The sequence below is a fragment of the Euprymna scolopes genome, chromosome 36, assembly GCF_053919585.1.
Source record: "Euprymna scolopes isolate OS-2025 chromosome 36, ASM5391958v1, whole genome shotgun sequence".
In the NCBI taxonomy this organism is placed as follows: Eukaryota; Metazoa; Mollusca; class Cephalopoda; order Sepiida; family Sepiolidae; genus Euprymna; species Euprymna scolopes.
This window is the reverse complement of record NC_136517.1, coordinates 15,199,816-15,213,020: the sequence shown is the minus strand read 5'-3', so window position 1 is coordinate 15,213,020 and position 13,205 is coordinate 15,199,816. Positions and strand designations below refer to the sequence as shown.

At 38.4% G+C, this 13,205-nt stretch overlaps 1 protein-coding gene across 1 annotated transcript in view; it reads left to right on the top strand.

The window, feature by feature from the left end:
• The first annotated feature begins 8,927 nt into the window (after positions 1 to 8,927).
• The window catches only part of LOC145260357 (transforming growth factor-beta receptor-associated protein 1-like), a 90,221-nt gene continuing 85,943 nt past the window's right edge, over positions 8,928 to 13,205 (top strand). Inside the window, exon 1 of the mRNA XM_080118289.1 lies at positions 8,928 to 9,263. Coding sequence (XP_079974415.1) covers positions 9,189 to 9,263 — 75 coding nt within the window. The 5' untranslated portion in view covers positions 8,928 to 9,188. The remainder of the gene's footprint in view (positions 9,264 to 13,205) is intronic.

Here is a 13,205-nt window from a genome sequence, read left to right as displayed (position 1 = left end):
GATACAGTTTAACGTCTTATCCAGGACTATTTTTTTTTTCTTTATATATAAAAATCTATATACTGAGCATTATCCCTAGGGTTTTCCGCTGATATTCATGCAAAAAAGTAATAGCCTTCTCATAAGTGGAACTTCGCTGGTCTGTATTTTTAATATATAGAAATCTATATACATACAGGGCAGTGAAAGAAAAAAAAAAAATTATTCAGTCGAATTCACCAACAAGTTTTGAGAAAAAACGTTGTAGCTTTATCTCATTTTCTACAAAATGGCATTTTATATCCATATGCCTAGATCTTTGGTTGATCACCATGCTCTGTGCTAAGACTATACTGGCTTGATTATCACAATTAATTACCATGGGGCTTGTAATCAATTCTGGCTCTAAAATAGTCTTCAGGATATTTTTAAGGTAGAGTGCTTCCTGGGTCGTGTGTGTGAGCGCGATAAATTCTGCTTCACACGTAGAGAGAGATACAATCTGTTGCTTTTTAGATTTCTATGAAATAATAGGCCCATTTTCTGAGAGTCTGAAACAATATCCAGATACACTCCTGCGATCTTCTTCGTTTGTCCAGTCTGAATCCGAAAAACCTTCTAATTTTAGGGGATTTCTTGATTTTCTAAATACTAACTTCTGCTCCTTAGTTCCTTTTGAATAACGTAGGACTTGTTTAGCTCTGTTTAAATCCTTCATTGTCGGTCGTGATAATTTTTGTGACAGTTTCGTTACTGTATAGTCGGGCCTGGTTGCAGTCATCAAATATATAAGACTACCTATAATTTCACGATATTGTGTGTCATTTATTATTTCAGATTCTGTGTGTATACTTTTTATTAATATCATTTTCGACCGGTGTAGAGTGTTTCTTGCACTCCCCCATTCCAAATTTTAATAGTATTTCATCGATGTATCTCGATTGAGTCATCGTAACAAGTCCTTTGCTTTGAGTAAATTCTATCCCCAGAAACCAGGATATATTGCCAAGATCGGTCATTTTGAATCTTTTACTTAATTTGTTCTTAACATCAGTCAACATTATGTCACAATTTGATGCGATTAAAATATCCTCGACCCACAAAACCAAAATCAGTAGTTTATCGTCTTTGTGTTGGGTATATAAACAGAGGTCTACAGCGCATTGTCTAAATTGTTGTTTAATAATATAATCATGGAATACTGTGTTCCAACACTGAGCACTTTGCTTTAGACCATATTATGACTTGTTAAGTCGCCACACGCTATTTTTATTTTTCATTATAAATCCCTCTGGAGGGGTAATATAAATTTCACAGTCTATTGGGGCATTCAAATAAGCATTTTTTACGTCCATTTGATGGATGTTTAGGTCATATTGTGATGCGTCTTGCAGTAAAACTCTGATTGTCGTTAGGTTTGTGGTCGGCGAAAACGTAGAAAAGTATTCTTTACCGTAAATCTGAGAGCACCCCTTAGCAACAAATCTTGCTTTGTACTGTTCTACGCCTGATGCTGTACTCTTTTTTGTAAAGACCCACCTGGTAGAAATAATATGTTTATCTCTTGGAAGAGGCACTACCGTATAGGTATCATTTTCGGTTAAGGCATCTATTTCTTTTTTCATGGCAATTTTCCATTCTTCACAATGTTCTGAATTAATTGCTTCGTTGAAGCTTTTTGGCGCATTTTCCATTGAACAGCAATAGTCGATTTGATAATCCTTTATATTGTCGACCACAAAAAAATCGGGTCGTCTTCTATTTCTTTCAGGATATCTCGACTTTATCATCATCATCATCATCATGGACACTCTCGTCTCCGTCATTTTTATTGTTTTCGTTTGTTCTAATTATTTGAGGTAATATAATTCCATCCTCTTCATATGACAGGTTTTCGTCTTTACAATTAAACGTGTTTGTGAATTTTACACACTGGATTCTTTTTATTTTATTTTTTTTCGGGAAAAAATATTAAATTGGCTGGACTGTTTTTATCGTATCCAAGAAATATACCTCTGTCAGCTTTAATATTCAATTTACTCTTTTTCTCTATATATGCGAAGCAAGTTGAACTAAATATATGCATTCTGCTTAAATTTGGGGTTTTTTGGGGGTTTTTTTTTTGGTTTTTTTTACCGCAGAAAGATTCATATGGAGTTTTAGATAGTGTTTTGTTAAAACACCTGTTGCGTATATAGGCTGCCGCCATAAGTGCATACGTCCAGAGGTTTTTAGGGAGTTTTGATTCAATGAGTAGGCATCTTGCCATTTCAAAAAGTGTCCGCCACGCACGTTCAGCAGTCCCGTTTTGGTGTGGTGATCTAGGAGCTGATGTTTCATGCCTGATATGATGGTTAATTAGTAAAAATTCAAAGTCTTTATTGGTAAATTCAGTACCGTTGTCAGAGCTAATACACTTGATTTCACCGTAGGGGGCCATGTCGGCTAGATATTTCTTAGTTGCTAGCAGGGTATCAGATTTATTCTTTAAAAAATAAACCATTATTAAACGTCCGACTGTGTGGGATCATACCCCCAAATGTTCTTGTCGGCCACTATGTGTAGTGGTCACATAACTGTTCTCACATGGAGCATCTAGAAGTGTACGCCATTTTGAGTTTCAGAACAGTTTCAGATGGTTCGCTGTTCCACACAAGTCCTGGGAGGTGACTTGTTTGTAGTAGACAGTTCCACAGAACAAAATATTCTTACCGTGTCGAAACTCGGGAAAGAACATGTGAAATTGCTCCAGAAAAGGTTTAATATTTATGAAGCAATTCCGGTTTCTGATTGGTTTGTAGCAGAACGTGAATTATTTGATTCGTCAGTTCTTAGCAGCATCGTTTATAAATAGAATCGTCCGACTGTGTGGGATCATACCCCCATTATAAACCCAAAATATTGCAACAGGTGTATGATGATGTTGTGTGTATGTTGGATGAATGCCTGGCTCATGTATTAATGTGTCCAGAAAGGCTCTTTTTACCCTATCTATGGAAACTGTCTCTTTTTTATCACTAATGTCAAGGATAAAAGTTTTATCAGTGCAGGAAAGCACGCGATAAGGGCCAGTGTAGGGGTAGAGTTAGGGGAGCTTTTACTGCATCCTTTCTAAGGAACATGTGAGTCCATGTTGATATGTACTTCGGGACCAAAGATTTTATGGTCTGTTCCCTAGGATGCATCGGTGGTAGCTTACTGAGATAGGCTCATAGTCTGTTGACATACAGAGCTGAGTCAGTTGTTGTATCCTCTATCAGGGTCAGCATCTGACCTGGCAACGATAGACTAGTTTGGCTTCAGAATATCCCAAGTCCTCTTTGATTGAGGCACGACAGCCAAGAAGGACGACCGGTAAGTACTTGCTTCATCGCTGTTGGTCAGAGTAAGTACGTAATGCTGCTTTCAATTGGTGATGGAAGCGTTCTATCATCCCGTTAGAAGCTGGGTGATAGCTCATTGTCCAAATGCGTGGGATCCATAGGATCCTGGACAGTTCCCGGAATAGGTGGGATTTGAATTGTACACCACGATCAGTGGTGATGGTGGTGGGAACTCCGTAACGCGATATCCAGCTTGATATAAGGGCTCGTGCTACAGATTCAGCTGAAATGTCATTATGGGAATAGCTTCAGGCCACCGTGTGAAACAGTCTATGCAGGTCAGGAGATAAGTAAATCCCTGACTGACTGGGCATGTCTATGTGAACATGGCTAAACCGAGCATCTGGGGTGCTGAATGTTCCAAGGGGTGCATGGATATGCTCGTGTATCTTTGACTTTTGGCAGGATACACAGGAACGTGTCCAGGCAGTGATATCATGCCTCATATTTGGCCAAAAAGTTTAGCTGTAATTAGCTTCACTGTGGCTTTGCATCCGGGATGTGCCAGGTTGTGTAAAGTGTCGAAAACAACTCTACGATGAGTCTTTGGAACAAATGGTCGAGGTGAATCCGTTGAGGTGTCACAGATGATCTGCGTGTCCGAGGTAGGTACGGGCAGGTATGCAAATTTGCAAGTCGCAAATTCAGGTGACGATGGTTCCAACGTGTCCAGAGTAGGCTGGTCTAAGGCCATCTGCTGTAAATCGATATCCGATGGTGAGGACAGAGAATTAATGAGAAGGCAAGACAAGGCGTCTGCCGCTGCATTCTGCTCACCCGAGATATGTCGGATATCGCTGGTAAAAAACAAAATCCAAATGGTGTGTTTCGCGGGGAGAATATTTGTCCGGCTTAGAACAAAGTGTGTATGTAAGCGGATGGTGATCAGTGTAGATCACAAATTGACGACCCTCAAGTGAATGTTAAAAGTGTTTCACTGTGAGATACATTGCCAGCAGTTCACGACCAAACATGCTGTAACATTGTTCTGCTGGTTTCAGTTGTCGCGAAAAGTATGCAAGAGGTTGTAACTGTTGTTGGTGCTGCTGCTGCAACACTGCACCTACAGCTGTGCCTGATGCATCAACGACCAGTGAAAACTGGGCATCGGGTACAGGATGTGCAAGTAGAGATGTTGTCGCTAGTTTTGTTTTCTCTTCATTGAAAGCTTTGAACCGGACCTCATTAAGTGAGATTTGCTCATTTTTCTTCTTCCTGTTATGTAACAGGTCGGAAAGAGGAGATAGAAGATCCGCACGGTGAGGGATAAAGCGTCTGTAGTAGTTCAACAGACCAAGGAAGTGCCTTAGTTGGCGAAGTGAAGTAGGTGGTTGAAGGTCTTTTACCTTTTCCGGTAATGGAGATATACCGTCTGGGCTGATAATGTGGCCCAGGAAAACTAGTGACGAAGCACTGAAAATGCATTTACCAGGGTTAATCCTCACCTGGTATTGCTGAAACCGTTCAAACAGTAGGCGGAGGTGAGTGATGTGTTCCTCAGGTGAGGCACTTGCTACAAGAACGTCGTCTATATAGTTATAGATGAAGTCCAAATCACGCACTACTTCGTCCATGAAGCGCTGAAAAGTACACGCGGCATTACGTAAACCGAAAGGCATAGTTAAAAATAAAAATGCTCTGAATGGAGTTGTTACTGCCGTCTTTGGTATGTCAGCCAGATTTACTGGGATTTGATTGTAAGCCTTGACCAAATCTAGTTTGGAAAAGGTCTTACAACCATGCAACAAGGAAGCAAAATCGTGTATATGTGGGATCGGGTAACGATCAGGCACTGTCATGGCATTGAGTCATCAGTAGTCCCCAGTCAGATGTCAATCTCCGTCACGTTTAAGGACCATATGCAAAGGGGAAGCCTATGGACTGGACGAGGGGCATATTATTCCCAACTGTAGCATATGATTGAATTCAGCCTTCGCTGCTTTAAGTTTATCAGCAGGGAGGTGATGAGGGCATGAGAACACAGGAGCACCTGTGGTGTTTTGTGGTGTGCGTGGGTTTGCTCACCACAAAATTTAGTTTTGTTAATTCCGGGTAGGAGTGTAGCAACTCGTGGTAAGGATCATTTGAAGCGGCAATGAAAAATACCGGGCTGATAGATGGGACATTTGGCATTATGCCAGGGATGGAAAGTTCCATACTAGCATCTATCAGCCGGCGTCTGCACATGTCTACCATTAAATTAAAATGATGCAGGAAGTTCGTGCCTAGGACAGGGTAAGGTAAATCCGCTATGGTAAAAACCCATGTAAAGTGTCTCCGTAATTCCAAGTCCAGAGAACGTGAAATGGGAGAAAGATTTACCGCTTGCAGTGTGATAAGCGACACTGGTGGCTTCTCTTTAATGAGTTTCATTGGCCAGATACTGCAAGCTGCACCTGTATCAAGCAAACAACGTGCTTGGGATCAAGAGTACATAGCAAAATAGGCACGGTTGTTAGAATTTTGTGAAAAGCTTGCCGTGCTCATCTTCCCACTATCTAGTTTCCCTGGTTAGGAAAAGAACAGGGCATTTTGCATTTTCGTGCCTCAGTGCCATAACGACTATAGTAAAAACATAGTCCTGGCATGTTTGAGTGGCGACGGTGGTGTGGGGAAGGTGAGCAGCTTTTGAAGTGGCATCGGGGCGAATGTGACCTGCCCATGTTCAGTTTACCTCTCTGGTGAGGCATTCGATGGGTGTAAGTATAGCCATCGATGTTGCTTCTTGTGTTAAATTTCTATTCGCCGCAGGGCCCGTGGATACTTCAGCCTGTTGCTGAGGGATCGCCGTGGTAGTAGGCCCTTTCACAAAATCCATTACTTTATCTGCCGATGCTGCTACTATATCGACGGAATGCTTCTCTATCATAGGCGCAAGTATTGCCTTTACTTGCGCCGGCAGCCTTGAGAAGAAAAGCTGCTTAATTAGGGTACTGTCAGGGGGGGGGGGACATCTTCTGCCAGCTCCCTCATTCTGCGGAGTAACTCTGTTGGCCTGCAGTCGCCTAAATGTTCGTCATGGACCAGCATTTCAAAACGTTTTTATGCCGAGACTGACATCTGGAGCAGTACCTCCTGCTTCATGCTGTCATATGTAGCATTAAGAGGGGTGTCAGTTATTAAGTCCTTGACAACAGGCGTCAAAGACACTGGGAAAGCACTAAATAAAATATGTAATTGTGTTTTCTCCGAAACGTTGTTCGCAGCAAAATATGATTCGAATTGGGCAAACCAAACTCGAACGTCACTGGCAAAGGCAGGCAATGTTATCATTTTAAGAGGAAAATAGACCAAAAAAAAAAAATAAATGAATAAACTATCTGGATACTAGAAAGACATTATCGAAAACCACATGAGGAAAAGGGAAAATATTTAGACAGAGGCAAAAATAAGAAAAATATTTAACAAGCTAAAAAGACAGAAAAAAAAATTTTACAAGAAAATAAACTAGAAAAATGGTTAAAAGAGCAGCGGTAAAAAAAAAAAAATGGATAATGTGTGTATGGGTGTTTTTTTGTATGTGTGTGCCTGTGTGTGTTACCTATAACCTGGAGGTAAATGGATTCTTTAAACGGGTACTTACATTTTAGTAAAAGTTCTCTCTTTTGTTCCGCGGAATTAACTTACCCTTGAATTACTTGTCTCCTGTTCGCATGTGTGTGCGTTCTAGTGTCGTTTTCCCCAAGAAAAGGGGAAAAAAATCTCTTAGTCACTTTTTTTTTTTTTTTTTTTAGTTTTCAAGTCATTTACGACGAACTGCTATCCGTGTCTCTCACATTCTTTTTCCTAGGATATCCACCACGCGGGTCAAAAGAGTCTGGTGCAGGAAATAATGTCTTCTTTTTCGTCATTTTTTCTTTTTTTTTATACGGTGACGAAAAAAAAATGTTTCCATGACGAATTTTTTTTAATTTTTTTATATATCCTTCTCAGAGGTGTGAAGTTTGTCCGTATAGTATTACTTTTCTTGAGAAAAGTATTTCACAGGAATTTCTGTTCGCCGCCTTTTCCTTGCTTAAACGGGGAAAAAGTCAGACTCGCCATTCAGTAAACTTGTGTACACGTCGGGGTCACCATTTTAGGGAGTTGAGTTAGTGCTTTTCAGGCACTCCCTAATAAAATAAATAATTCGACACAAGCTACTGAATAAACGAACAAACAACTTCATAAAACTTAACAAGGAAAAGGTTTAATGAACCGAGTCAGGGTAAGATGCCCAAAGGATATAACTTGGATAAAACTTGTCTGTAGTTGTGTTGGTAGTTATTCCCAAGTGGGAATCGTCGATACCGGTGTAGGCAGAGAGGGAGAGTGAGGAAACAGGCCCGCTCTCTTTGGCTTCTGGCTGAAAAAGGAGGAGTTTTTCTCGTCCAGAACGGAAGCAGTTAGAATTCGTTAGGGGGTAAGGAAGGTCCCTGCGCTATGCCTCTGATTGGTCAGTATATGCCATATCGCACAGTCAGGGGAGGCACTGACGCACAAGAAAAGAGTTCTATTTGTTTCTGCTACACATTTATGCAGACGACACTATCATCTATAGCAACATTTCAAAGACCTGTAATGACCAAGATCTCTCTGTTTCTCTCTCTTCTGATGTTGAGCACAAAATGCAATGGGTGAAAAGGTGGCTGGTTAATTCCAATGCATCTAAAGCCAAGCTTCTCTCTTTCCATTATCAACGTTCTAACTTCCACCTGGCCCCAATTGAAATGAATGGCTCTCGTCTTTGGAAAGCACCATGTTTAGACAAGCTTCTGGGATTGACCTTTACTCCTGATCTGAAATGGAGCACATACATCAAATCCATTGCCAAGACTGCCGGAAAAATGGTTGAACCCAGTAGATATCTCACTGTCAATGCAATCCTCTAGCTGTATAAGAACTAAGTACATCCTAGGATGGAGTACTGTTGCCACATCTGGGCATGAGTTGCATGGAGCGCCCTATATTGCTTTGACAAAGTTCAAAACTGGCTTCGAAACCTGGTAGGCGATACTCTTTTCTCTTATTTGCAGCTTCTTTCCCACAGAAGAGATGTGACAAGACTGTCTCTACTCTATCTTTATTTTCATGGAAAGTGCTCGACTTAGTTCAATCTATGATCCCTCCTTGTCAAACTTTCACAAAAACACTTGACTAGCTACAACCACTATAAACAAATCCTCCCACTCTCTATCTGTGCCTAAATTTAAATGCAGATACCATGGGCAAAGTTTCTTTCCTAGAATTGTCCGCCTGTGGAACTCTGTTCTGCTGTCCTGCATTCCAGCTGACTACAATATGGCTGTCTTCAAGTCCAATGTAAACAAGTTCTTCTTGCACTGCCCTTAAATAATTACATTTTATCCTATTCCCACCCCTAATGATCTGTTTATTTTGGGCCTTGATAAGTGGTGACTTCCCCTGTTAAAGAAAATATATAATTTAGTGAATAAATTCTGCAAATGTTTATTAAAATTGAATCAATGTTTGTTGATTAAAGAAAATTAACAACTTTTTTCCTGCTGTGTTTCTAGCAGAAGGGCCGGCAGACAGACACTATTTTTTCGTTTGTCAAATAGAGTTATCTGCCCTTAGTTCAGGAGGCGTGTCAGTGGCGCTGCATGTATAATGGCGTCTGTTGTCATTTTCGTTTAATGTCTGTCTTGTTATTTTCATTTCCTTGTTTAGCCATATTATTAACGTTCCCTTTTTTTGACGTGTCGAGTTGATCAATAAGGAAGGGAGCCAACTTCGTACTCCATCTATTACCGATGTCTTCCTAATAATAGTACACAAACGCATAAACACTTCGACTTAGGAACGTAAGAACAACAAACCATCATCATGTCGGTGAAAGCCTTTGAACTCGTCTCGGCCATCGAACGGATCAAATTGATGTCTGATAAAGTCAAAACTCAGGTTGGTAAATTACATCAAAATAAAACGAATGACTCCATTATAATGAGGGTGCTTGTATAGATCAACCCCATATTGCTCATATTGGTTCGGTAAAATCCGGTAACAGCGAAAGGTGACCAGACCACCCAAAATTAAACTCGGGTTCCTGAAATGGAAAACGTGAAAACATTTATTTACATTTTTGCGTTTTGGAGCATTTTGTATTTTAGAAACGAAAAAGTTGTCAGAAAAAAATAAATATACAACAAATAAATGTTACCAAAGGCAAGATAAGTTACTCTTCTATCTAGGTAATTTGGGGGTATGGGGTAACTTATTTTAAAGTGTTTATTTGCTTTGAAAAACAAGTACCGTCGAGTGTGACGTTAGAACGAGAGCAAAATAGTGGACCTGAGATGGTCATCTTTGAAGTCTCGATAATTACTAAAAAATTGAAAATAAAACAAAGTACTGGTAGAAACCCACTCAATAAATGTCACGGTGTCTTTTTTTTTTTTTTTTTTTTTTTTTTTTGTAATTAATAATTACAAAAATAATTACTAATTACTGTTTTCTAATTAACGAATCGTGCTGAAATAATAACGTCATTATTTAGAAAGCCATTCTTAACTATTCTGTACCTAACAGTAAACAAACTATACCGTCAAAATTGAATTTAATGTTGAATTTTGTAGACCAAAACACGAAATCTACAAAAGAAACGTTGAAAAAAAAAAAAAAAATTAAATAAAAACTGAAATGCAAAATTTACAAAAAAAAAAAAAATTGTGTGTGAGCTTTTGTTCCCTATGGACTCCTACATTGTTTGGCTGATTTTTTTTTTTTTTTTTTTTTCACACAAATGTAGTTTATGTGCCTGGCAGTGTTTTTAGATAGGTTTTGTATCAGAGTGTCTTCAACAAGTCTCGATAATTTAAAAAATTTGACAAAAGAGGAAACAGATGATTTTGACTAAAGTTAACACCTTACACAGCCCAACATCACAAGTGCATTTGAGAAGTTTTATTACCACACAAGTAGAAAGACCCAGCATATAAAATCAACAGTATGTTCTTTGATATGACAGGGGTGCATTTGAAATGAATGTTTCTGTTTAGAGGGTAATTAAACTATGATACTTTACTGTTGCATTTTAAACTTTAATGCAAGCCATTATATAAAAATAATTTTATAAAACAGTAGGTTTTCTACAGTGCAATGTAAACTACAATGTATTGTGGACTATGTCACTGTGGAGAAATATGTGAAAAATGGTTGATTTTACAGATTTCAATGATAGTAAAATATGGGAGGGTGAAACATTTGTTGATCTTCATTCATTCCTGGGCAACATCGGGTCTCCCTGCTAGTAAAGAATAATAATACTTCCATATAAGAATAAACTGGTGCTACCAGATCAGGCTGTCTAAAGATACCGGCTTCCGGTACTAAAATACATCAAACATTGATGTTATTGTTTTTTTCTTTTCCTTTTGCAAAACTTAATCATGTTCTACAAAACCCGAAACAAAAATAACAATATTTCTTTACAAAACCACAAACCAAACACCATGACTAGATATTTGAATATATAAAGAACTTGAAGCATAAAATTCTTTACTAAAATGACAGGATTCGGCAATAATTAATCTGGAAAGTGTTGATATGTCGTGAAACAACCAATCACCTATGTGTGAATCAAATTATGACAATATAGAAGTAAATAGATGTTATTATTTTTATTTATGCAAGAATGTTTGAAAATGTTTATCATAGTTAATGAATTTTTAAATGAAATCAGATGAGAATAGCCATACGTCGTCAGAATGATGCATGGTGTAATGTGTGTATACAAGTTCTTTTTTGTTGCTATTATTCACATTGTATCAAACTATTGATTTTTCTTTATTAATATCGCATTGAATTTAGTTTTTTAAAGTGTGTATTAGTGATGGAATAATTTCAGTATTCTTCCCAATTCCAATACAATTACTGATTCTGTTCTCAATTCTGATTCTTTTAAATTTCTAAATACAGGGTGAAACAATAAAGCTGTTGTCCTAGAAATAACGACATGATTCTATTTCTATCTGATGAAAACCGTTTTTTTTTTGTTGTTGCAGACCATCTACTAGTTGGCCAGTTGTGTACAAATCTCAAGAGTGATAGGAGCTTTCTATTATGTCTGAAAGTGACACACTGTTCAACAAGCGAAATCGGAAATGCATTGCTATACAACTCATGCTCCTTACCGATCCAAGTTATGGCAACAAGACCATTGCCAGCACCCTCAAAATGCATCACTGGATTGCCACAAATAACAGGGATGTGCCCAGGGTGATGCAAACAAAGTTTCTGGCCACGGTTATGGTTTTTGGTGTGGTTTCAAGTGAGGGCCACATCATGCCACCTCACAGCTTTAAAGTTGGCTTGAAAGTCAACACCAAAGTGTACCTGGATGTGCTGAAGAGCGTGGTGATCTCCTGGTGCAATCAGGTGGCTGCTGGCAGACCCCAGGTGTGGCAGCAGGACTTGATGCCAACCCACACATCCAAAAGATCTAGGCTTGGCTTCACGAGGATTGCTACGACATTGTATCCTTCTCTCACTGACCTTGTTTCTCCCCTGACCTGAACTCACTGGACTACTTTGTTCAGTCATATGTCGAGAACATCACCAACATGAGATCCCACGACACCAAAGCCAGCCTAATCACCACCATCCCGCCAGCACTGGTGGAAAAGGCATGCTCCCAGTTCTAAACCTGTATAGAGGTGGTGATTGAGGTTGAAGGCGGCCACATTGAATAGATGTCAGCTCTACTACATAATCAAGTTGCCTGAATTGATTTTTTTTTCAATAAAAGTTTAAAAATAAAGCTGTAGTGTTGTTTTCTTTAGGACGACAAATTTATCGTTCCACTCTGTGTAGAGTTGGTTTTGAGGAGAGTTGCCGCAGAAACCTTGAAATATCTGCATATAATTTCCTAAACATAGAAATACATTTATGAAGATCTATGGATTTTATTTTTACTGATTGTTTAAAATCAATAAATATTTATCATTTTCTTATTAATACAAGCCATGGAAAATTAATTTAACTAAACCAATGAAAATAATCATTTTTGGCATTAAAAAATAGGTACAAATTTTTCAAATTCTGATACCATGTTCTGATTTTTTTTTTTTTTTCTGATTCCAATTAATCATCCCAACATTAGTATGTATGTATGTATATATATATATATATATATATGTATGTGTGTGTAAGAAGGTTGGTAGCAATGTGGAATACCAAGATATTGAAGTGACATATGAATAAAGACAGATAAATAAATGAATGTCATATTACAGTTATAAATCTTTTTATATCTATTTATTTTTGAAAATCTTTCACATATATAATTCAGTAAATATGAACTTACTGTTTAATAAACTGGGATGGTTAATGCATTTGATAATTTCGAGATGTATTTCTTTTTCTTTAAAAAAAAAAAAAAAATATATATATATACTAGACTTTTTAGCCCATTAAAAACAGGCAAAAGTTATAGCTTGTTGACTTAAAATGAGTGCTTTATGCCAAATTGATGGTTGAATATGTTTAAATTTGTGCTTATTTTTACGTTAAATACTAATCTTTAATAATTTTTATTAATTCTTAATTATGAAACAAACCATGTACGGCATAATCCCATTGATACACCGGTTCCCGCTGGATCACCGAAGTTAAGCAACGTTGAACCTGGTCAGTACTAAATGGGTGACCATTTGGGACTTTCAGGTGCTGTATGTTCTCTCCGCTTATCTCGGCATTGTTTCCAGTCGTCCTGGTCTTCTCCTTGCCACTGGACTAAAACAGTGCCGATTCAGGAGAGGTGTGGTTGGTGATTGCGCAACCCTTGCCTCACAATTACGCACACAGCTGCCCTTACAGGAGGTATCCTTTGTCTTTCGAGACTCA